Source organism: Gavia stellata, chromosome 8, assembly GCF_030936135.1.
Source record: "Gavia stellata isolate bGavSte3 chromosome 8, bGavSte3.hap2, whole genome shotgun sequence".
Taxonomy (NCBI): domain Eukaryota; kingdom Metazoa; phylum Chordata; class Aves; order Gaviiformes; family Gaviidae; genus Gavia; species Gavia stellata.
In genome coordinates this window covers 15,771,158-15,798,160 of record NC_082601.1, presented here as the reverse complement: position 1 = coordinate 15,798,160, position 27,003 = coordinate 15,771,158, and the positions used below count along the sequence as shown (strand labels likewise).

The following is a 27,003-nucleotide window of genomic DNA, read 5'->3' as shown; positions in this document are numbered from 1 at the left end:
CTCCTCACCTCACTTTTCTGTGAGGAATATGACTGAGAAATGAAATTAAGAAAGCAAATTAGGAACAGACTGAAACCTGACTCTTTCAAGATCTAAGGTTTTTAAGCAATGACATACCAACAGAAACAAGAAAGAAACCTACATTTTAGAATATTTCAAACAACTGAAAGGTCTGGTTTGCCCTTTGATTCAGTGTCATCAAGTTGCAAATACCTATTCACCTGACAAAACCAGAGACTACAAACATAACCAACGAATACTCTAGGTCATTAATCTTTCCTATTTCTTTCTTCTTGACTATTTCAAATAGAGATGTGATGCTTCTTCACACTGAAATAGCAAGATGTAGGAGAAGGTATCAAATTTTTTATTTTAGTACCTTTCACAGTGAACTGAAATGACTTTAAAAAAAAAAAAAGGCAAAAAAGCACAGCCCAGGGACTAATTACTAATCAGACACATCCTCCACTTTATTTTGCATTCTCCAAAAATGCAATTCTTCATCATAATGTTTTCTTACCATGCACCTAACTTCTGGATTTTTGAACTCAAACACATACAAATGCAACCATCCACTTTCTCTTAGCACAAAATCAATAATCCATCACTCCCAGCAAATTGCACATAGCCCCATGTGTTATGCAAGCCCTGTAAAACTGCCTATAGAAGCCACACAATTTTCTATCTCTGATTTTAAATGAAAACAGTTTAAAGAGGTTTAACAACATCACAACACCTATTTCGACCACCACCTTCCCCCGCCAAGAATCCTTCTGTTATTTTTAATTGCTCTGCTATTTCAGCTATTGGGTCTTAAAGACAAGTGCCACACAGAGACTTAAACAAGAAATATTGCAAAAATTGCTCCTGGGGAAAACAAACAAAAACCAATACAGTTGTCAAGATCTTATGTGGGGTAAATTAAGGTAGAACATATGCCCCTGTCCTAGAAGGCTCTTGCCTGTACAGCTACAGCCACAATTCTATACGTTACTGCACTACTAGCAATAAACCCTCAAGGGTAATTTTACAGCAATGTCTTCCCTTTCAACCAACATAGTTTAACACAGCTCAGCACAGAGAAGAAAGTAACTGGTTTTACTTTATCAGTTTATATTTTAATGTTGCACATTGACTTGAAGGATTTTTACGCTACCAATAGAAAGCTATAACAATCCAAAAAAGAATTTTTGGAAGCAGTAATTTACTGCATGCTCAGCCAAAGTTCATATGAGTTTATTTTTGTCTGTTTGGGTTTCTTCTAAGTTTTCAGATATTAATAAGCATTCTGGGTACTTGAGGGAAAAGAAAAATAATGTTCTTTTCAAAAGTTAGTTTGTAGTATGAGGTTACCTATGTACACCTTAAGCAAAGGCTACACCTGTACCAAGTGTTTTACCCAATGACCATATGGTTTTATAACAGAAATACTATCTAGAGGTTGGTGTGAAAAAAGTATGACTGGAAATGTCTGTGAAACATCAGAAAGCAGCACAAAGGGAAAGAAAAAAAGCCTACATTGATAATGAAGGACTCCATTCCCAGGACACTGGTTCTAGCAGGAACACAGACGAACATCTTGCTTATGGCGCAGCCACAAAGCCTGCACTCTGATGAGACCACAGCACGATGGCTCATCAACAGAAGACCCTGTATCCTCCCAGAAGGAGTGTGGCAAGAAGGTTGCAGTATAACATGTATACCCATCCTTTTCTTGTTAACCAAAACAAGATAATACCCTAATATCCAAGGCTGGATATTAGGAAAACTTTCTTTACTGAGAGAGTGGTGAAACACTGGAATAAGCTGCCCAGGGAAGTGGTGGAGTCACCATTGCTGGAGGTGTTCAAGGAATGTGTGGACGAGGCATTGTGGGACATGGTTTAATGGTGGTGTTGGTTGATGGTTGGACTTGATGATCTTACAGGTCTTTTCCAATCTTAGTGATTCTGTGTGTGGTTCTGTGTGAAAAGGAGGCCAGACCTTCTCCATATTCAAAATGAGGAAAAAAACAGACAACAGGCAGCAACCCAGATGAAGATTTATGGAAGCTGTAGTCAGCAAGGTCCTGAGGCAAAGAACCACCCTGCAAGAGCTGATGGCTCCCAAATACCATAAAGGAGCTCTCCAGAAACTAGTTTGTCACCATTATCAAGAGGTACCTCTCAGACATGATGAGGAGTTATCAGTTGGTGTCCCTTATTCTCTGCAACCAGTCCACTTGGATGCTCTCACCGTGGTGCTTGCAAGCACACAGATGTGAGAGAATGAAATCTATTTTGTAAATAAATAGCACCTTCCCCTTTCATAAGCTCTCACTTTGATTTTTATTACATTACTTTCCCTACATGTTTAGAGCTGAAAAAGACCTATTGGCAGCCCTCTAAGTGCTAAGGAGAGCAATTAGCTCTTAGGGGAAGAGGCAGGAGAGGCTCAAGGTCCTGTATCTTACTGGAGCGCAGGCATATGGTGAGTCCATACATTAAGTACAGATACCAGTTGAGTAAAGAAGAGGTTTTCCCCATGCAGAAATCAGTTCTGTTCCTAAAATAAGACTCAACTGGAGGCAAATAAGATCCATTTTCATGTGCTTTGTGGTAGTGTCTCAAAACCAGACATCCCTAATTGCTACTTCATTGTGATTATCAATTCATGCAGGGATGATGCATAGCACATACTACAACACAGCACAGCCCTGCCTACACAGAGCACATCATCCTTACAGTATGATGGGAAAAATTGATAATAAATGTAGAGGAGATGTCAGGTCCAGTTTTATTGGTATTTACATTTGGGTAGGCCCAGGGAAAGTGATGCCTCAGGGACTGTTAACAAAATGCAGCTCATTCAGGTTCATCCCAAGAGCGTTTCAAGCAATGCTAGAAATAGAAACTATATAGCTGCTACTATTAGGAAACCATGAAGGTGTTGAAGTCACAATGAATACAGCTCTTGAGCAAAAAATACATCTCTTTTCCACCATTCAAACTTCTTTCAGTTCCTTGAGGCTGAGCGAGCAGGATGCGATTCACATTCAAGGACAAGCTCACCAGACCAGTTCTAAGGAAAAGCCATGCATTAGTAACTAGCATGTGCTAACATACTTGGTCACTCAGCAAAACGTGTCTTACTATCTTCAGTCTTACTACTGAGCTCACCATAATAAGGTGGGCTCTGACTACAAGCTTTACTGGCTACAATCAGATTCTTATATCCTGAAGTGCTTTTCTGACCTGCTCTCATAGGAGAGGGCTCAAAAAGCGGGCATTTGCCCTTCGTCTCCCTACAACTAAGCCTATCAAAATCTGCATTTCTACTAAGCTTTCTTTCATTAGAAGGTCAGCTTATTACCTTGGCAATATTTAAGTTTAAGCAGAAATGTGATGGAAAAAATTCCATTCCAGCCCAAAATGTGAAGGGGTGGGGGAAGAGGAAAACCACCCTACTAAAAGCATATGATATAATATTTTTCTTTAGCTTTGCTACTTCCTTCCATTACTATTTTTTACCCACTTTTAGAAACAGAGATGTTTCAAAGGGCAGTTACCCTGGTTAATATTTTTCTGTAAGTCTTTATTCTTCAAATCACGAGTGGGTAATAACGTCAGCAGAAGAAGCACTTTTACTGTGGTCATATACTGAAGAGACTATGTCAGAAAATTCTTCCACAGGGCTGTGCACAATGTCTTTTTTTGGGTTATCTCTTCCTTCAGTAAAGAGTAAGACCTATTGATCCCAATATATCTGTGGGGTGAACTCCAGCGTGGCTTTTGTTTGTGCACTGCTTTAATTTATTCAGGTATTAAGTGGGAGAACAGAAAACCTGATTTCCTCACTGAAAGCAACTTATTCACCATGAAGTAACAGAGATAACCCTTCAACTTCATCAAATTCACCTGCATACCTTGGCAATCAGCTTGTCATAATGAAGACTACCTTTGACTGCTGACTTACCTCTGCCCACCATATATTACCTATACCTATAAAAAAAGAAAATGTCTCTTGGTAGTACTGAAAGTTATCACGCATTCAGGAAATTGTGTCCTGTCCACAACTCCAGCTAGTTTAAAATGTATTTGCCTCCACAGATATTTCTGCTAAGAAGTAACAGGGATCTCAATTATTTTAAAGCTTGTTTTAGCGTAAGACAAAACTGAACAAAGAGTTAAGGAGAAAAAAAAACCAAAAAAGAATGAAGCAACGTAACAGTTGATTTAGATTTGCACGCTGGGGTAGTTACCTTATTTCATATCTTATAAAGAGAGTTTCATTGCACAAAACAAAAACCCTCTTAGGTCTGAGCTGGAATTAAATGTACTTAATCACTGTCAACACAGCAGTGAATATTTCCATAGTGAACACTGAGTGGCGAAGTGGAGCTTCACACAGATAATGATAGCAATCAAAGCACACATGGACTACATGCAGTGAGCTATTTCACTGGAGAGCTCTTTCAAGTGATTCATTGCTATAGAGAAGTAAGCAAATCCGGGAACACATTTAGAGCTATTTAAAGGTGCTATTATCAACAGCTAGTGCATTTTTTTAAATAAACAAAAGGTTGAAAAGTCCCAGAAGTGCCAGAATGAATGATGTTTGTGAAATGCTGGTTGGACCTTCTTGAATCTGAAGGCTTTCATGACACAGCCCTAGGGTGACTGGCTACAGTGGGGCTTCTGGGTCACTCAGCGCACAAGACAAAAATCAAAGCCTATGTAATAAAAACTGTAGGGTGAATGATACAAAGGGTCATCATCCTCAGGAGTTTTTCTACAGGATCACTCCTCTTTGCTCATGTTGGAAAATATGTAGTGTGTACAGTAGAAAATTGAAGAGAAAAGAAAGGCATTCAGTCCTCACATTTGCCCAGGAGATCTTGAAATTGGCTAAAAAAGTAGCAAGATAGTTTCTAACAGGTATTCCTACGTGAAAGGGTTAAAGCTTACATAGACTTGCCTCTTGTCTGCAGAGAGAGCCTTAGCACCAAGCTGAGCAAGCACAGGGTTTTGGGAGAGCTGACCTTCATGTATGGGCTGGTCAGCAAGGGGGTTTCCTCAATTCAGAACTGGTAAAGGTAGGTTCTGCTCTTGCCCCCTCGCTCTCCACTGACCAGCCTCCAATGCTGTCACCAGTTCACTGAACAAATCTGAAGTAACATCATATTGTATTAACTTCTGCTTGCTAGTATCAATGCTAGTTAGAGCAAGATCCAGGCTTTAAGGGCTCAGTCCTGAAAACACTTTGAAGTGCCTTCACCACCCTGGAGCTCTTCTCATCAGCTGTTGGGTGAAGTAACCACAGAGCTGGCTTAGTTAACTCCTTAGGGAGTTCCCAGGGTGAAAGGGGGATACAGACCAGTGTCAGCTCTGATTTATCCCTATTTTCAGTCTCCTGTGTACAAGGCATTAAGTTATTAATTGGTTTAAAGGCATAGATTGGATGAGAGAAAGAATATTATTAATTACTGTTACTGATTGCTTTAGTTTTAAAGATAGCTTTGGATACAAGAAATTTAATTTTTTTTTTTAAAACACCTTCCTTTCCAACTTAATTGCTGCAGAAAACTTTTTCATCAAAACAGCTCAAAGCATGTGTTCTCTAAAAATCACAGTAGGAACAACAACAAAAAAAAAGATTACATATTCATTTCTCTACCAAGATCTACCTGACCTGGATGAAGATCTTAAAATGAATATTCTATAATATGCATGTCTGCAGGGAGGAAAGATGAGCACAGCCAGTCTGAGGTACAGTACCAGCTACTGAGACCTAAAAATGAAATTTATCAAAGATGCACTAAAGTTCTGTTAATCCTCCAAAAGCCATGAAGGTTTTAGGAGGGTTTTAGTGAAAGGAAATTGGAGCACTCCTGCCTTCAGACAAATTAGGACAGAAAATCTTCTCCTCTGCTTAGTTGGTCTTAGATTATCAGATTCAAAATGGTATCTTAACTTCTATTGTCACTCACTCCCAGGGTCTGCAGAAAGTGGTGTTTCAAAACACTTTTTATCATTTAAATAAGTATTATAAGCACAAGCACACCTGAAAGTGGACTAATTTTATATTTTCTTATTAGTAAAATTTTGCACTAACTTTACAAGCCTGATACTCATTTAAAGTAATCTTTTAAGCGAGGACTAATAAATATGTATAGCATTCATCATCAGAAACATGGTTGCACTTTCTCCCACATTGCAATTCACCTCTGCAGTGAGAAATATGACTTGAGGCTTTTAATTTCTTCTGTTAAACAATAAATTATGCAGAGGTAAACAAATTAGATGTCTGCAGCTTCTGGTCTCAGCTCATGCTATAGAAGGAAGACATACTGTCATGCTATTGTACAAGAATTGTATTGTATTGTATTTCCAGTTTCAGCCAGAACCTTGAATAGTCCCAGCTGGATGTAGCTAGAAATGAGCAAGAGTATACAGTAAAGTGTATAGTTATTTCTTCTGAATATGTCTTTAGCTCATTTTAAATAATGATACTGATGTTCCTAATAATAGTGTGGCTCACATACAAGGTATCAATATGTTTCCACATCTCCTTCAAAGACAAGCTGTGTTGCTGGGAACCCACCTTGACATATTTCCATCCTCACACTAATTACTTGAGCCAAAAGGCTGACATGACATATTTAGAACAGATTTATTTTTATTTAATACTCAGCAAGCAAACAAGGACAAGTCCTGAACTATGAATGAGATAGGATACTGCAAACACGTCATGAAGTTCAGCACAACACTTCAAGTTGATAATACCAAAATTATAAATTTTTTTCTTCTTTGTATCTAATTCCCTTAAGGCATAATACTGGTAAATGAAAGTTAAGATCACCTTTCTACATTTCTAGAGCTGTCTGGAAATCTTCTGTCATGATTTCCCGCTTATCAAATACAGTTTCTACAGAATCTTAGTCTTCCACAGAGTATGTTTTCTCTGATCGAAAACCAAAGTGAAAGCTGACTGTATCATTTAAACTCAAGCCAATTCTTTTGCCCACGTTTTCTTACTCAGTAGACTAAATTCAGAACAGAACTAAATTCAGACCAAACTGTCCCTTACTTTCTACCCTGCACTTAGCTATTTCGGTATAAATTGAATGAGTAAGGACTAAAGGACATGACCTCTAGTTTGCAATTATAGGGTTTGAGATTATATCAAGAGCCCTTTTCTTTCCAGATGAGCTTGTTAATTTTTCCCCATGAATACACTACTCATTAAACACAGCAGAAGTACCTGGTCAGAGTCTTCAGCTGGCATTTTTCAAACTTGCCCCTGGGCTTTTGTGTAACTGAGCACAAGTATGCCCTTCTATATTGAGATGGTAACATTGTCCGCTAGAGAGTTATGGCCCCATGAGAGTTATAGATCATCCTGAAGAACATAATATTCTCAATACATTAGAAGTAGAAAACATTCAGTGAAATAATTAAGTCTGCCTTAGTCAAGGAAGCGTCTAGTTGTGACAAGGAGAGAAGACATAAAGGTAACTGAATTTTCCTTAACCTACAATAGCCAATACCAGGCAAATATGGAGGACTTGACCCCACCTCAAATAGTTCTTGGGTATAAATATATTCATTATGTATGCACATCTGCACAAAGTATGCGGGGGTAAAGTAGATAGTTATACTTTTTTATTCTTCTATTTATCACCGAATGCTACTTGTTACACAAGAGATTTATGAATACAACTTCAGTTCACTTACAGCACTGAACACCTCTCTCACAGGTTTGTAATTTGAATGCTAGCAGGACTGCCAACCTATCTGTAGCAAGAACACATATTTACAAGCAGCTACCGTTCACTTGCATCTCAACTGTAATGGAAGACCACACACACTTTGCTCCAGTCTCCATAACTAGAATTAAATTCAGCTTTTATTATGCTATTCTGTAGAACAAAGGCATTTCCATAACAGCAGAAAAATATGAAAGCACCTGAACCCATAAGCATGTACTTGCTTTCTATTTTATGCAGCTGTTATTGTTCATGTATAACACGCTGATGTACAAATTCCATAGACAATTAAATAAGGGGTTTTGTGGCAGATTCACATTGAAATGCACAACAGTGCCAGGCTGAGGATGAATGCTGAAAACAGCAGCAAGACCAGAATTGAACCTGTCTGATGTTTCACATCAGCAACCTTTGATGACAGCAACACTGAGAAAAATTGTTCTTAATCAAACCCCAGGTGATACTCAGGAGGGGGGATGACGACAACTACGTTATCAAGCCACTTCCTCAGCAAAAAGAAGGCCAAGGTTCCTCTGACTAAGATAAGAATATGACCCACTACATTTAAATTTATAGAGCTATGGTAATTTTAAAGCTGGTAGAAGGAGAGAGATTGGCTGCAGTGAAATGAATTTCTCTGTATACTTAGAGAAAGAGATAAAAGGTAGTCAGAGCAGGACTAATTTTGCCATCGCAGAGCTTGTTCTGCTGACGTTATTTCCACCTTCAGCCAGACATTCAGCCTCAAAGCTGAAAGACTATGAATGAGGTGGCTAAGATGTGTGAAAAAGAATAAAAACCTCAGCTAATCCACAACTATTATAAAGAAACAAACAAAAAAGCCACACAAGCCTTGTCCCTATGAAATTTTACATTGTCTTCTTATAGACTGAAACAAAATGGTAAGTTGTCCTGCAGGCATAATCTTATTTCTAATTATAATATATGCAACTGTTACAGTGCACTGCATTATTAAATGTAACTCAGCAATACAATTTGCCTTAATGAGAGCTATATAATAACCACAATGAGATATCACATATGATGTTTTAATGAGGATTATGGCATGTTAATTTTAAACTGAACAATAGGACATGTAATGTAATCTATGCCCTGTATACAGTTCAACAGCTGCTAATGTGTTGGACTGGTTTGTACTTGTGCCTGACATAGATAAACAATAAGCCAATTAGAGAGCTGCTTGGTACACCTTTTTATGGTGTCAACTACTTTTTTGAACACTGAAATGAATTCATGAGGGTCCTATTCAACTCTTTTCTTGATCTTTTGTGCTTCTGCAATGAGGACAACATTTACAGTCCTAGTGTTCCTTCCTGCAGATATTTTAACTTGGGAGCACATAAATCAACCACCCAATATGGACTATATTGACTGGTGTTTATGTAGAGCTTCAGCTATTTCTGAATAAAAGTTTACTTTTCATCCCACATGTAAAGTTCCAGGAAAGTTGTTATTCTTCTACACTGCTGCACAAATCTGAAACCGGTTCCTCACAGTAACTTAATAGGTGATGGTTCAAAATGGTAAAGAAAAGCAATCCTTTCACATGGTCCAGGTACAGTTTTAGTTCTCACTGCTGATAACATCTCCCAGCAAACAGTTCCTGCAAAGTACAGACCTCTACAGTGTGAACTCTAAGCTTAAAACACAATGAAATACTACTCCTAAGGGAGCGGCTGTTGAAGGTATTGTTCTCACTAAAACACGGTATGACTGAACAGACCAAGCTGGCACAATCAGTTCAGTGATTCCTATAGTTTCAGGGGACTTTGAATTAGTAAAAACCAAGACAGGCTCTCCTGAGGTGCAAGCCAAAGCTGCCATGCTTTCTAGAAAAACCTGGATGCTGGAGGTGCAGACAAAGTAGGAGTTGTATTCAAAGATGACCTTTGGTTTCAGAAAAAAGACCCAAAAACAAAACACACAAGAACAACAAAAAAACCCCACAACGTTGCCAAGAGTTCCCAGAAGAGCCATACAGAACGCAGTTCTTCCCTTGCAGCAGGGTCACACCAAAGTGGCTTCAGCTAGAGCTAAACCTTGCTCTGCAAGGCCCTGGCCATTGTGAAAAAGATAAACAGGGCTGCAAACCTTGACAGTGTTGATGCTTCCCTTCTCCGTAACCCATATGTTCAAGCTTGAACCTGGTGTCCCCTTCAGCAAGCCCCTCACTTGAAAATGGCATCAACAGGATGCCATTATTATTTTATTTAAAATATCTTTTATTCTTATATAAATATATTAAAAATATATATGTATCTTTTAAATATAAATAAAAAGAAATATAAATTATGTATTATTTTATTTTTAAAAACCCACACACCCCTCACTGGCATTTAGAAGTAAATTAAGGTCTGTTTCATCACAGCAAGGCTAAGTAGCTGAGTTCTCAAAATCCTTCCCTCCTCTCTGCATTTTCAGATGATTACATGACAAGCAGCAGGCTAATGTAAAACAAAACCTCTTTTCATGCTAGGACCTTATTTTAGTAGGGCTTATGACATATCCTCTTTCATATGAAAAAAACAAAAAATATCATTAAGAAGGACAAAAAAACCCCATGCCTACCCCCAAAAATACATAGGAGGAATGACTGATATTTCCCTTCTGGGTTAACTATCAAATGAAATATGGAAATCTTAATTTTTAAAAAAAAAAAAGATTAAAAGATGGGGGGAAAAAGAAAACAAAACATTTTTTACATGGATAAATGCTTCCTTATATACTTTTAATTCTAGAGCTCTAACATGTCTAAAACTAGAAGTAGTAAGAGGGAAAACCAATTCCTCGCAATCCAACATGGGCGAAATTCAAGAGATGTTTTTCAATGGTTCTGCCCTTCCTTCCCCAGGAATATAGAGCTTTCCAAGGTGATATCCACAGTCCTGTTCAATATATTCATCAATGACCTGGATGAAGGGATAGAGTGTGCCCTCAGCAAGTTTCCTGATGACACAAAACTGGGAGGAGTGGCAGACACACCGGAAGGCTGCGCTGCCATTCAGCGTGACCCGGACAGGCTGGAGAGTTGGGCAGAGAGGAACCTTATGGAATTCAACAAAGGCAAGTGTAGAGTACGGCACCTGGGGCGGAATAACCCCATGCATCAGTACAGGTTAGGGGCTGACCTGCTGGAGAGCAGCTCTGTGGAAAGGGACCTGGGAGTCCTGGGGGACAACAGGATGGCCATGAGCCAGCCATGTGCCCTTGGGGCCAAGAAGGCAAATGGCATCCTGGGGTGCCTCAAAAAGAGTGTGGCAGGCAGGTCGAGGGACGTTATCCTCCCCCTCTACTCTGCCCTGGTGAGGCTGCACCTGGAGTACTGTGTCCAGTTCTGCACTCCCTGGTTCAAGAAGAACAGGGAACTGCTGGAGAGGGTACAGCAAAGGGCTACAAAGATGATGAGGGGACTGGAACACCTTTCTTATGAGGAAAGGTTGAGGGACTTGGGTCTTTTTAGTCTGGAGAAGAGAAGACTGAGGGGGGATCTTATTAACGCTTATAAGTACTTAAGGGGTGGGTGCCAGGAGGATGGGGCCAGTCTTTTTTCAGTGGTGCCCAGTGACAGGATGAGAGGTAATGGGCACAAACTTGGTCATAGGAAGTTACATCTAAACATGAGGAGGAACTTTGAGGGTGGCAGAGCACTGGAACAGGCTGCCCAGAGAGGTATACCTCTCTGGAGGTATTCAAAACTCGCCTGGACGCATTCCTGTGCAATTTGCTCTAGGTGAACCTGCTCTGGTGGGGGGGTTGGACTAGATGATCTCCAGAGGGACATTCCAACCCCTCTCATTTTGTGATATGCCACCCAACACCAGTATGTTCGTTACGAATTTTTCCCTTGCCAGTCTAAAAGTTTTTCTTTGGAAAGGAAATCTGAAGCTGTATAGGACTTTTCTTCAGCTTAAAGTTTCAGGCAAAGAAAGTTGAATTTGCAAGAAAGAGAGAATTTAAAATGAGAAACTAATTTACATGAGCAATTTTGAAAAAGCAATAATGAGGCTGGTGAAAAAAATACCAGTATGTTTCACAGACTTGATTTTGATGCATCAGTTTGTGGTGGTTTGGGGTTTTTTTTGTTGGGTTTTTTTTTTTTTTTTTTAATTACAAAAAGGGTTTTTTTGAAAGCTCTGACTCAGAAAGAGAAAAAACCTTAACTGATAGTTTCCACATCTAAGCAGCAGCTTCCAAACTGTTACCAGTAAAATACATGCTACCTACTCTCTTTCTTTCACCTCCCTCCCCAAAATTGCCTCCCTTCTCTGTTATTTTAAGAGGTCATAAAGTGACACAGGATGTACAGCTTCTCACCCCGTTTTTCTCCCATGCTGCAGGCTGAAAACCATGAGCCAGACTGAAGAGAGGTTTCTACAGGGAACTCCACTGGAGATAGAAAGCCACCAGCTTACCCACCTTGGAGCCACAAAGCTGCTGAACTATCAGCCTCAACCCAACTAGGCAATCTCTCACTAAAAACTCCTAAAAACTCCCCAAATGCATCTACGTTGTGGATGGTGGACATGGTGCAAGATGGCTTTCCTCCATTCACGGAGTCCTACTTCCACTCAAGGTTCTTCCTGGTGTTCCGAGACATCAGGAGAGACGTTCTTGAGTTGACTCATCCTGTAGACCCTCCTCAGCTTCCCCAGGCACGCTGTATTGAACGCAAGAACAACTCTGAATGAACTTAATGGCTGTTTTGAATGATTTAGGATTAAATGAACAGGCCATAATGTAGTTAAACATGCCAGGAATGAACAGTGAAGAATGTTGGTGCCTACAGCTGTCAAGAATTAAAAAGGGAGGCTGCATGAATGTTTATTATTTGCATCAGCAGCTGGTTACTATAGAAGGGAAAAGCTAAGCTCCTTGGGAACATGCTTGACTTCTTGTGCAAAAATTGAGCAACTGTATTACAGAAGCACAACCACTAGTGATACAGTCAACATGAGTAAGAACATGAGCGTCCAACACAGCAGATTTTCTACTGCATAATTCAGAGAGCATGTGTTTTCTGTTAAAAATATATGAACAGAAAATAGAATTCAAGGGAACCAGTCTTTGTGGTTTCCCCTCAAACACACTTTTCACCCTCGATACTTGCATGCACTGAACTCTACCACAAGCAGAGTGGTAGACTGGCAACACTAATAATCTAAACTTTTCTTCACCACTTGACTTCCAGCTTCTGGAGCACCTGAACCTCATTTGACAAGGACACGGCAGTAAGGAGCTAGTAAAATAGGAACCATCTTAGCTTTATCCTTCCAGTCCTAAAGCTCCAGACTGACTGAACATCATATCCTCTGCACAAGCACCCAGCCTTTGGGAAAAAACTGCAAAGAGACATCATCCAGGACTGGAAGGTGAAGAAGATGCACAGGCAGTTCCCTAATAAAACACCCTTTTTAAGAGAAGCTTTGTTCTAGTCGAAGCACGTGCACAACAACATAGAAGACTTAATCGAAGACTTAATCACAAACAGGATACTGGAATCTTAAGTTTGGCAGAAGTTGTTTTCTCAATGCTGCTATATGACCAAGAAAGAAGTGTTTTCAAAAAGGTTTCATTTCATTTTGTAAGATATGCAACCCACTTGTGTAACACTAGCAGAAGTTGTTATTGACATATTAGGAAACCAAACCTTTTCCCCTCACTGAGAATTCCCTAATAATTATAATGCAGTTCATTTATAAACAGAAAAAGAACATCTCCTTTCTCTAGATTTTGGGAAAAAAGAAAAAACAAACAAAAGCAAACCACAAACCAAAACCTTAAGTCTTAACTGTGGACACTTGTCACCAATTTGGCCAAAAATTCAAACTGGTTCAAAAAACACTTTAAAAATAAGAAGTTTAAAACACACACAATAAGATAACACTTGTAACAGCTTCTGAGACAGCCCAGAGATAGTTCAACACGCTAACAAGGAGTGATTTCTCCTCCATAGAAGAGGGAGCTAGCGGCTGTTTTTTAAGTACATTAAAATTTTGCATTTGCTCTTGAGGCATTGTCCTGCTAAAAGACAACAGCATAATACAAAGGTACTGTGATAACATAACCATGCTTCATCAAAGAAGAGAAGCATTACAAAAGTGATTCATGTTCAAATGCTTTGGAATGAAGACCCACTAAGTATAATTTGAGGAACATAAAAAACTATTGAGAGCCAGCTACTAGGATTTAAAATGCTTAAAAATGAACAACAATAAAATTCACTTAATATTTTTTGCAAGTCCTGTGCTGCACCCTCATTATTTCCAGAGTGTCTTACACTACAACAGTTTAGAATTATAGAGTATTGTGCTTTAAGGATTTCACGAGTGATTTTCCTCTTTGCATCTCTGTTCATTTTGCAAGTTGATAATTCCATATCAGTGAGACAAGTTTTGATCCCATCTTACCCTCTCAGACAAAGAAGCTCCTGATTATATTCTCTGTAGATCTTTTGATGGTCTTCCTTAAGCTTTCTTGGAATAGGATATTCTCAGTAAGTCACCAATGGAGCAAGGCTTTACTATAGTATATCTTGTCCCATCAACAGGCTTCAATATTGAAGGAAATTAAATATGTGAAACACTAAGAGGTTACACTCAACAATTCACTGTGCTTGCTGTAGTAACCCAATCTGGAATTAATAAATGCAAGTTATACTGCGACCAGATCTAAAGGAAAAAAAAAAAAGCACACGCCCTCCACTGTAGCACAAAGAAGGTGCTGCACCACATGCTATGTATCTTTTATTTTAGAAGATTAGCTGGTGATTTTCTTGCCCCATGTAGCCTGGATGAATTTGGGTGAAGAAATAGACCTTTTGACTAGAACAAGCACTCTGCTCTATCAAGGAACAACAGACAAACACAATAACCAGTGGTCTCTCTCAACAAGCAAGCATTAAAAGGGCTACAAATTGTTTAAAGCAAAAGATTCAAGAAGCAATGAATATTTAAGTGAGCTGTTTTGTTGGACACAGGAAACACCATAGATCTGTCCCTCTCAAAATATTTCCTGATCTTTCCCTGCCCACCTGCTACAGAGGAATAAAATGAGTTCTTTAAACTTCCCCAATAAAAGTGGAAGTAATTGTTCCGTCGCTGTAGTCTGGATTCCTTTCATCCACTGCTTTAATAAACCGTGGTTCAATGCCATCACATACAACTTTCCATCAATTAGCTTGTCTGCATGCTTTGGGACCAAACTGTAGATGCAAGAGGTAAAAGACAAGCATAAAATACTATGAGATCTGGTGACGGTGCATCTACGACCCAGGCATAGATCTGTACTGCTGGAAGCTCTACACATACCTCCTCCTCCAAACAGCACATGTGGTCCTTCAGAAACATCTTACCTTGGGGCACCAATAAAAAACACTAAGCAATAAGCAGCCCTACTGAAGCTAAAGGAGTTACAGCTAGCATAAGAATGATTTAGGTGAAAAATAAAGGCAGGAAAGTATTATTAGTAGATACCTGATTTTCCATTTACCTAATTAAACAACTTTAGAAGCCAGAAAGGTTTTTTTCTACATTTCCACCACAAAGTGCCTATCTTCAACTGGCAAATTATCTAGCAAGGATCATTCTAACAAGCACTTGGTTTAGGTTCCAAGTGTAGCAACAACTACATAAATCAGCCATTACTCTGACTTCTCAGAAAAAACCTAACCTAATTACACTCTGACATTTCAGCTGGAAGAATAAGAGGAAAAAGAAAAGAGAAAAAAACAAACACCCAAACAATTTATTTCATGGTCATCACTTCTTTTTTTCATTTTTCACTGTGTTTCTACTGCAACAAACAAATTCAAATACTCCTTCCTCCCCAAACTAGTTATTTATCTTTTAAACTTTGTGACTTTCCCTTTATTAATAAATACTGCAAAAATTGTGTGCTACTTCTCTCTCTACTGATGCAGCTCACTTATTGCCTTACTAACTTTTATTTCAGCTGAGGCTTCCCTAATTCACTTCATTTCCACTTCCAGTTCCTTTTGCTGATAATAGGGAAAATTTCCACTTTTTCTTGGGGCAGCAAACAGAATATCTTCTTAGTTTGCCTCGTTATTTTTGACACCCATCTTATTCAGTGGCATAAACTCTGCAGGTCCATGCTCCCGCTGTTTTTGTTTGCAGCACTATACATTTGAAGCCTCTTTGGGCTGTGGTACTTGCACTGCAATCTCTGAAAAATTCATTTAAAAAATCCAAAGAAAAAGTAGACACGTGTGCAGAGAAATACCTGCTGTTTGTCCAACTTGTAACCATTCAAAAAGCCCCTAGCCCCCAAGTAATTAAGGAAGACATCTTGAACAATTTAAATATTAAAAATGCATTTTATTATTTAAACATTTCATAAGTGAAACACAGAATCTCTGCAGCAGACAAAATTGAGGTACAGTCAGAGAATGCCAAGTACATAGTATGCTGTCAAAAAAAAAAAAAGGATTTTCCTGTATTTTGTAAAATATACATTTACAAAGCCTGCAGCACAAAGAGGGAAATTACCTCATGTTAACCTTAAGCACAGGGTTCTGGAACAAAGCTTTGGTCACAGCTTGTGAACTCCCTGCTTTGTAGCCATCACAAATTCACTGCCAGTGTCTACAGAAGTAACATTCAGTTCAAACCCAGAGACCAGCTAGTAATTTTGCATTATTCTACAAGACACGCAAATGCCTCCTCCCCTCCTCAACATCTTCAGCTAAGCGTTGGTATGTACTGCCTTGAGTGACCATGTTACTAATGTAGTAGCTCTGGAGGAAAGGCAGGGAGTTTGTTTTGGTTTAGGTTCTTAGGGGTTTTTTTTCTTTGTTTTGGGGTGGGGGTTTTTTGAGGTAAGACATGAGAAGAAAAAATGGAGGGCAGGACAGACCCTTGATTCCCCCAGAGATTCATTTGCACACAAACTCCAACTCCCAATTCATGACTAAAGAACATCCGTCTTTTAGTGAGTGGACAAAGCTATAGCACGAGGATGGATTCATTTGTGTCTTGAAACATGTACATTACTGAGGTTGTGCCTTACTCCTTGAGAGCTGATATGTTCTCAAAACACTACTGCCTTTATTCAGAAAAGCAAGGGCAAAAAGTGGGCAGAGATAAAGATGATTCGCTCATGCTTTGACTTACTTACATTTACAGTGAAAAAAGAGCAAACACAGAACACTAACACATTTTTGTTGTCTCAGCTCCCCCCTACGCTGTGTTCAGGCTCCCGCCTACAGCTGTCAGCCGTGCCTGAGGAGCACATTCTGGTCAGTCACCATACTGACTTTAGCCCTGCTTTGTATTCCCACACCTAAGTGGAATTCTCTCTGTTAGCAGACCTCTTTGCAGATTCAGCTCAGTCTCATACCTGTCCTATTGTTTAACAAGGGCCACAGTTTCCAAATTATTTAATTTCAAATATACTTTCCCCTACACCCCGTAGAAGTGTCAGCTTTCCTTTCCTCCTCCTGAAAAAGGCTTTTAAAACTCTAGAGTTCTTTTAACATTTTATTCTTCTGCAGATTAAGGCTGGTAACCTATTTGAGGCTGAAGACAAGAACATGGATTTAACAGCTTTCCCCTTTGCTTTCTGAGTACCAGAATGTCTTTGTCTCTAGCTATTATATGCCTATCTTGACTGGTTTTCATACAGATCCCATTAAAAGTTAGAGTACTAGGTGTTCATGCAGGAGGTGCTTAACAAAATACCCATAGCTAGATGAGCTTTATTTCCCTGACAGATCACTTCCAGACCCATACTGTTACTGTGTGTTATTATTCAGAGACCAACACTTTGCAGCAGCTGCACAAGCTCCACACACCTAATAACATACCTCCACACTCAAGTCAGATTTAAGCTGTTCAAAGCTAATTTTCCAGGAACATCAGAGACTTTGACTGAATAACCATCTGTTGAAGGACACCCCAAACACCACCCCACAACAGGTTTTGGCCAAAATGTCTGCCACTTGTGTCATCCTAGAGCTATCAAACTTCAGATTTAAATCATTCTAGGATAACAGGACATGTGCAAGATGCCACAGGGTATCACAGGACTGCACTAAGAAACATCAAACACTTCCCAGACAGCAGTTGCTGTCACCTGGGGCTTTTTATTTCTGAAAACCACTACCTTTCCTACCAGGTAGCCCCACTCAGAAGGAAAGAAGCACAACACTGACATTGTACAGGTTCAAGTCTCCTCCTGAAAATCCACACTGGCAGATTATCCCCCTTTCTCACTGGTTTCTCAGTCTATGCCTCACTGCTGCATCTCAACAGCTTCCTCTCCAAGGCTGCTGTCTCCAAAACTCCCCCTGAAACTTATCCCACCCCAGGAGGTGAAACTCCTTTGCAGGCCTGGGTCTCTGCTGGCCATGGCCAGGTATAAATGGCCACCCGGTCACAGCTGAGCAGGGGTAATTGGGTCACTCTTGCAAGCCTGTCAGTGTGGGCCAGACCACAAAGGCCTAGGGCATTTTCATTGTTATAAAGCAAGATTTCTAAGTTTTGCCCTGGTGTTTCACAAGCGCTTCCATCTCTCTGTTCCTTAAAAAAACTGCTACAGGCTTTCTGAGCAGTATGGGGCAGCAACAAGTAATTTAACTCCACTCCAATTTATTGTTTGGGGGATACTTGGATGTGTTTTCTCATGCAAAGTTTTACCTAGCCTTCAAGTTACAAGCCAAGCATTACATTACAAACTACACCACTATCACAGGAACTGGTGGAATGGAAGTGTGAGCTTCTGGCCACAGCCTGGGGAGTCCTTGAAAGTTTAACATCTGAGGAATTGAGTGAAGCAGTATGGTACTGTGAAGAAAACTTGTTAAGAGTAACTTTCTAAAGCATTAAGCAAAGACAGTATTAACAAGGCTCATTTCTCTTATGACCCATATGATTCCAGCATGCATTATCTGAAAATAAACTCCTGTGCTTTGGATTGCAATGCAGCAGTCTGTATCTACTTTGCAGTGTCCTATCTGCAAGCCAACATCTCAAGAGCAAACTTAAACCTTGAACACAGAATACCAAACACCTCAAGAAGCTACTGTGCCACAGGAAAACAACATAGAAATTTGGGTCATGTAAAAACATGAAACCTTCCAGGTGAACATTTCTCCTTGGTCTCCATGTCTCTGCATACTCAGTGAGGTTTTACAACAGTTGTCTTACCTTCATTTTTCCCCATCCAGCCATAAGCCAATTTACTAGACATTCCTTATTTCTGCATTACCATTTATAACATCTGAGAAAGGACATTTATCCCTGGATTCAATCCAAAAACACACTTAAGTATACCTGAAACGTGAAGGACACAAGCGGTCCAATTGTAGTCAGTGAAATAGAACATACATCTAACTTTCAGAACGCCAGCTGTCCAGCAAAGTCATCTTTTCCCCACTTATTTTATGAACTTTTAAAGCAAAATGAAAACTTCATTCCTTCTTGAAATTCTAAAATTTTGTTATTCCATTCCAAATAAATATGACATGAGAAGACCAAGCTTTTTGGCAGAACAGGAAACATCAAACTTAGAGAAATGCAGAAATGCTGGCTTATTTTCTCTCCTCTACATCAAACTATACCACTCTGAGTTGTTGTGAGATTCTTGCTGTGTCCCCATTCTTCTCAAAGCCAAAGTCCCTGTTCAGAGTTCATCTTTCATGATGCTCTGTGGTGGGACTGGAAAGGAGGGAGACATTAGTACATCATGAAGGACATAACTGAGCCAGAAACCCTGATCCAAGTAAGAGAATAAGCACACTAAGAACTTGAAAAATCCAATTTTGTGATGCACCAAAGCATGTCCTATCTGAGTGTTTAATAGATGTAAAGCATTTTGAACAAAATGTTTCACTCAGTGTTCCTGCAGAAAGACAATTATAAAGATGAGCTTCTGGGAAACTTTACTTTTCATTGAAGAAAACTCTCAGTCAAGGATATTTCAGTCTGAAAATATTTTGAATGTACAGAACATAAAAACCAACACAGAATATCACAGACTGATAGGGGTTGGAATGTCCCTCTGGAGATCATCTAGTCCAACCCCCACACCAGAGCAGGTTCACCTAGAGCAGATTGCACAGGAATGCGTCCAGGCAAGTTTTGAATACCTCCAGAGAAGGAGACTCCACAACCTCTCTGGGCAGCTTGTTCCAGTGCTTTGCCACCCTCAAAGTAAAGAAGTTCCTCCTCATGTTTAGAAGGAGCTTCCTATGACCAAGTTTGCGCCTGTTACCTCTCATCGTGTCACTGGGCACCACTGAAAAAAGACTGGCCCCATCCTCCTGGCACCCACCACTTAAGTATTTATAAGCGTTAATAAGATCCCCCCCCTCAGTCTTCTGGTTGTTCCCAGCTTGGTTTTTATATGTGCTATAAGATTTTTTTCCAGGTTATTTTTATCTTATTTACATAGAAATTACGGTAATTAACCCCATGGACACATGTATGTGCTCATACATGTACTTCTTAGTTTGCTTGGCTCCTAAATACTATATCTGATATTTATGAAATAGATAGAATGGAGGCAAAGGGAAAAAAAAATTGCAGTTTCAGATGGCCAAACCCATCATATTTTTCAGAAGGAAATTTTCAACCTGTAATTATTCACTCCATGTCTTACCATTCTGTAGGTTCCTATCCCCTCTACTTTCTAAGGCACTGAATACTTGCTGTCTTCCCTACACGTGAGAGCTTGTTGAGGAGGCTGCTGTTGGCTGGAGATGTTTGAAATTCTTCTTTCACTTGCACTTATTCCTGATAAAATTCAGGATTTTCCATTCTTTCCCTCTTATTTTCCTTGCCTTCCTTTCCTAATACAAGCAACCATGTAGTTTGAGGTCTGCATGTGAATTAAGTCATCCTCAGTTAGCAGATACTTCTGCTATAATAGAAATATATTGCTCATATGTGCTTTGTTAGGTTGAGCTACTGATTCTTGTAGTTTCATAACCTGTCCTAACTGTCTGAGTAATGCTAATGAAACACATGTGCATTAATATATATGGGGGGAAGAAATTTTCACACTCCTGCAGTGATCCATTTTGGCTGTGAAACATGGTATTTGATTATTTATAGAGCAAAATTATAATATACCAAACATTAGCTTGTTCCTTCAGCTCCACCGAAGTCAGTGCATGACTAGCTATATATTTCACTGTAAGAATATGTTGTGTTCTTCTTGATGACACTAATAGATGCTTTCATAATATGTTAGAATGTGTACCTAACCATCTAGAGATAATGGAAATTATCATATGGCCTTTAACTCCTGTAAATTACTTTCTTGATAGCATGGAAAAGAATCTTCCTGGTCATTTCTCCCTTACTATGTAATTTTGAATGTCATGGATCATCTTATTCCAGATCTGTTTCCTTTCCTCTGTGCTTATGACAGTGTCTCAAACTGATTTTATGTATGATAGCTAGGTAGGTCAAAGATAGCACTACTCACAGTTTTGTCCATGAGTTCTAACAGCTACAAAGTCCTGTCTACTTTCTGATGATCAGTCTCTTTTGGAATCTCCATCTTTGATCTGACATAATATTCTATGGATTCATATTTAGTAAGACTATAAGAAGAATATAAACATCACTGAAATTTATAAATGACCATGTCTTTTTGGATCTTAACTGACAAGTCTGATTGCAGGTGGAATGAAACTATTTTACACTCATTTCAGTAATCACTGTAAAGAGATGTAACACAGCATAAGGAAGAAAGATCAACATTTTTTTTTTAAAAATTAGTTACTTCAATCAAAAAGATACATGTCCTTAATGCACAGAGGGTCTTTTCGATCAAAAATACAGAAGAAATGCAGCTATGCTGGACTAATTCTCAGTTGTGATATCCACTAAGAGAAAAGCAAATAACTTTGGGGGAAAAAAAATGAATACCCTATTGACACACAGCAAGAGCATGGCTGAAAGCACAAACATGTGTCTGCTGGATCATCTGTGGTTCTGTTCATTTCATGGATCAGAATAATTGCAACTTCGAAAGGGAATTCCTTTTGTATTTGTACCCCAGGAAGTTCACTAGTAGTCAGACAGTGGCAAAACTTTTATAAGAAGACGACGCAGCAATTTCAGACGATTGTGCTGTTCTGCTTGGTTCAGAAATTGCACCTTCTTCTTGATTTTTGGCACTACTTCTCAATGATAAGCCCCAGATGACTGTTTCACACTAATAATTCTCATAGTGTACAGTCATACACATGGACTCTGTGCAATTATTTTCCTGGTGGGCATTTTGTACTTTTCCTCCCTCTGACTTTTTAAAGAAGGAATGATACTGGTTAATAACACCCTATTAAACGTCAAAACTTTCTAGTTTTTCAAATGAGCTCTGCATATAGCTAATTAATCTAACTTTATTAATGAATCTGAATTACAAAATATATTTTCATTTGACTGCTAGTCCTTATCTATAACTATAACTTAGAGAGACTCTTCCCTGCTAAAAGTGCAATGGAAATTAAAGCTAAGAAATACACTGGTTTTCCTCCAAGACAGCAGGAAATACATATACAACAACTTGACAGGCAGTAATTGCTCTAAAGAAACATGAAAATAAGAGTCAGTTGAAATGAGTGGTATTTACATGGACAAGATGTTTATTTTTACATTGAATTATTTGCCATATGCAGTTATGTGAAATGGATCCAATTTAAATTCCCTGAATGAAGTCAACCCACACATAACATACTGTTCAAGATCATGGTGGATTTTCCACTGAACAAACCATGAATATAGCAATATCATCTTAATTACATTGCTGTAGGACATGAAAATATCAAAAGGATAAATTTAATCCTTACCATGCAGCTTGAATAACTGCGTTCAGGAGAAAGGAAATGAGATTAGGGAAGAAAGGAAACTCCTACACTAGAGGCACTTGTTGCCAGTCCTTTGTCTATCTCAAAGTTACACATACAATTGCCTGAAATGTGCATGACCTAAAAAACCATGAAATGATTCATAGAATGTAATAATTATGAGATTCCAGTATAGGAGGAAACACAGGCCAAAACTGAGAATGACTCTGAAAGAGAATCTCCCCTTGATTGCTCAAGTCATCAGTGTCTTTCCATCCCAACAGCACAGCCTCTCTCATGATCTGAACCAGCCCTAAACAAGGCAGCAGGAAGCAGGAGTTTTGGGGTCTTAAAAACACAAACATCTAATGGATAATTATTCGAGTGAAGAAGATATATCTATTTCTTATGATACTTCTCCCACTTTCTGACTGGTTTATTTCCTTATTGATAGTATTGGTAGGATCAACTTGTTGCCTTTTGCTATACTTAAGTCAGAAACGGATATGAGCTGCAGAGAAGCACAAAGAGGCAGCTAAGAAAATAAAAACGGATGAAAGGCAGCAGAAAGCAAATATCCTGCGCTCTGTTGAAGTGGGTGTGCGGTTCCACGTCTACAGTTGAAATCCAAAAGCAAATACAGAAGCCCTAGAATGCACTTGTCTATTTACAGTTAGAGCAGTATGAGAGAGGGATTTGGGACATCTTGTATGGATGTTCTTCAATAAACAATTTGTTGTTCAGACATAACTGTAGCTGCTTCAGACACCTACTCCATAACATCAAAATGACTGACGAGAGGTAATTACAGATATGAAAGACCTGAATAACAGAGATGAGATGTCTGTCATTGTCTGATCTCTCTCCTTGCTTTTGATGGTACTAGAAAAGTGAAACCCATGTGATTATTAATAACAGGTGGTAAGACCCCTCAAAGTCTCTCCATATCAGTAAATATATAACCAATCTAAGGAGGGACTTCTCTTGAGACTTGCAGAATAGATCCTATCCCACTGTTGTCTGAGCATGTAGTTAATTTACTGTGTATTTACACAATCTATCCTGAAAGCCACTCAGAAGTAACGGTGTCAGGTGTGGCTACCTTTTACTATCTTCACACTGAATGTCTCAATTGCAAAATTTACAATCTAAACTTAGTAAATATCATCACAACTTTCTAACAAAGTGAACTTGCTCTGAACCTAAAGATGGACATAACTGGAGCAGAAGTTAATCTCTGTATTTCCCAAAACTCACCTCCACTGAGCTGTCATGAGTCTGTCTTAAAAACATACCGTCTGTTCTTCCTAGGAACAGTAACTTGCATTAATACAGTTAAAACCAAACAAGATCCTACTGAAGCAAATGGGGGAGGTTGTGTCACTACAAACCAAGGAAGAGAGTTTAAAACAGATGCTCAGTGCATTGCTACTTTTCACACTTCATAGACTGTTGGAGCAACAGTATCAATAGGTTAACAATTAACAATAGGTTTATTAATTACAGGTGATGTGATGTTTTTAAGAACTCATTAGAAAAGGATTACACTTATCACCCAACAATTTGAATGTGCAGGTTCCTCGAAAATAAGCTGAAGTCAATCATTCACCAAAGCAGGGTCACATTTATTGCTTGGCTACAGCAAAAGACATATAAAGCACTTAGTCATTGGATGGGAATCCCTTATGCAGGGGTACCAGGGCTGTGCTTCAGAGCAGGTCCTCCAGGATAATCTGAGGACACCCATTACTTCTCAGAGATAAACAATCCTATGACATTTGGCCAGTGTGGTAATTATGGTCATTTTTTTTCCTTGTATATGATCTTTATGTATTTTTAAAGTATATGACTATGAGACAATCATCCATATATCAAAAACCTCTACTATAATTGAAAAAACCCAAGATCTCCGGAATTACACATTTTACTTACTGGGTTCGTTTCTTATGCTGTAAACAAATAACCTCTTCTAGGCCTTATTAGCTGAAGATGTTATTCATCCCCACAACCTGTCACCACTTGCCATTTGGACATTACCTCTCCCATACCAGACAAAAAGGATCTTGCACCTCCCCTGTTGTCTGCTCTGGACCAAGTCAGCTGGTCCTGCTCCAAGCAGCTCAGTGAGCCCAGACATGTTGTCTCAACTTGGTGAAGGAAAAGCTTTTCCAAATCCCTCCAGCAGTACAACCATGAGAAATGCAGTGTCTGGCACAGGGGCTCATTAAAAAAAAATGAAAGGTGCTGTTGTCTCCAGCTGGCACAGCTGTTTACCTTATGAATGTCTGTTCAGTGCATTAGATGATAATGATGAACTGAAAAAACTGATAGGAGGTTATGTGTGAGTAATAAGTGAGATTCTGTTCCTGGCTCTGCCCCTTTTTCACAAGGGTCAAGGTAATTCATCCATTTCCTCCTGTATAAAAATGGGATTAACAACATTTATTAATTTACCTTAGAGTTATGGAAATTATTAGTTAATATCTGTGTGGTAATGTGAATATGTCAAATGGGCAATAAAGACTAAGTACGCTTCACACCTCCATCAAGAGGCAGCTCACACCCACCTGTAATGTATGAAATATCTATTTAACATTTTAAAGCTTCCTTCATAAATCATTCCCATTTGTCCAGAGGAACCCAGATGGATTCTTGAAAAGCCCTTACCAGCAGACATACAGAGCCCCCAAATGCAGACACTGAAGCAGAACGTGATACATTCAAGCAGGAATTTTAGATTTTCATGAAATTTACTGCTGTCTTAATAGAGTTTGAGAGGAAGGAAGAAAACAACCTATCATTTCTTGGGCTGTAACCATGAACTTCATACTGAAGATAGTTTGTTCTTCCTGTATGTCTCATTATTTCACTTGCGAATTTTTTTTTCCACACATGCAAAAAAAGAGGGAGAAATTCGATGCAAATTCTGTATTGTGCAAAATATCGGTGAACTTGTATAAAGTCAACATTTGTCTATGTGCCTTCATTATAGGATTCATTTTATGGCTAACCAGCTAATAAATAAATAAATATAATGCAGTAAGCTTCCAAATAATAAAAGTTTTCTATATATTGTTCCAAATCTGCTTTTGCATTAATGAAACCATTATTACTAGCCACAGCCTACATGCAATTAATGTAAATGCCATGAAGATTCTACCCATATTTTTTCCACAACTTAATTAGGATGGTAAGAGTTTTAATAGCTCTGCACCTCTTTCCCCTAAATGAAGAAAATCTCATTGTCCTTGTAATTCTTACTTTCATTACAACAGCAGCGTAAGAGATGGATTAGGTCCCTAATGAGCCTTTCGAATGAACAGCCCCATGAACTTGCTGAGGCATTGTAGTGAGAAATGTACATTAGTTAGACTTTGGCCTTTACAAATTAGCAAGAATTCAACAAGAAAGTTTTTCCTCCTTCATTTTCCCATTATGTTTTGAAATGCAGGATGTTAAGAAAGTGGGAGAAATCAGTCCCAAGAGCAACTGCATCAAAGCATGGAATCTGTTATCATCGGTGTCCTCTAGTGTCCTTTTTTCCCTTCGTGTTTTGGTTTTAAATCTCATTAAACTGAAACTATGAATTAAGTATCTTCTTGCCATTGCATTTTATTGATTTATGCTTAAAGATAAATTTCCTCATATAGCTGCAAAAGCAAAGGCTAAGAGCAGGGCTAGGAACATGCTGGGTTTTATATCAATGAGAACTTTTGCCCATGTTAGTAGTTCACGTTGGGGCAGAACCTTTACTTTGCATTGGAAATCTGCAGAATTTTATTTGTGTGATTTAATGTCTGTCAAACTAACTACAATGCAATGGGGGACATCAGGTGTAGAATGAGAAATTCTGCTTTCTTGACCTTAAAAATCAAGCCACTGGAAAGATCAGCCATTGAAGTGACCTTGAAATAAGTGTTTGTCTTACAGCGTGATCTGTGAAATCTTAACAACCCAGTGTTTTCCCCCATACACTTTGTTGGGTGAATTTCACTGAATCACAAGAAATGCAATGCCTCGATCTCCCACCTAAAGCCCAAACTCTGACCTAAAACTTCTTTTAAATTCTAATAGTGCTTCAACTTTTCTTTAATACTGAGGAAAACTATGTAGAGTACCACCTGTTCATATTATTATGAATATTCATATTGCATTGTTTACATTCATACTAAAGGAGATGTGCAAATGAAAAATAGGTGTGAACAGAGGTAAAGACGTGGGGAATGTACCTGAAAATTAAAGCCAGAATATATTCCGACAGGAGAAACCCCTTTGTAATTCCCCGATCATTCCTTGGTGTATGCATGTTCAACACCCATTAGCAGCAAAGCTGCTTAAAATAAAGTTTTTATCTTGAAATAATTTCTGCAGCTAGAAAGAACAAGCTTCACCTTGGCAGAGAAGACAAGCTGACATGGGT

The 27,003-nt window shown here is 38.9% G+C and overlaps 1 protein-coding gene across 1 annotated transcript in view; it reads right to left on the bottom strand.

The window, feature by feature from the left end:
- The window catches only part of CNTNAP5 (contactin associated protein family member 5), a 256,571-nt gene extending 244,278 nt beyond the window's left edge, over positions 1-12,293 (bottom strand). Inside the window, exon 1 of the mRNA XM_059820523.1 lies at positions 12,185-12,293. Coding sequence (XP_059676506.1) covers positions 12,185-12,293 — 109 coding nt within the window. The remainder of the gene's footprint in view (positions 1-12,184) is intronic.
- Between the last annotated feature and the right edge of the window lie 14,710 nt (positions 12,294-27,003).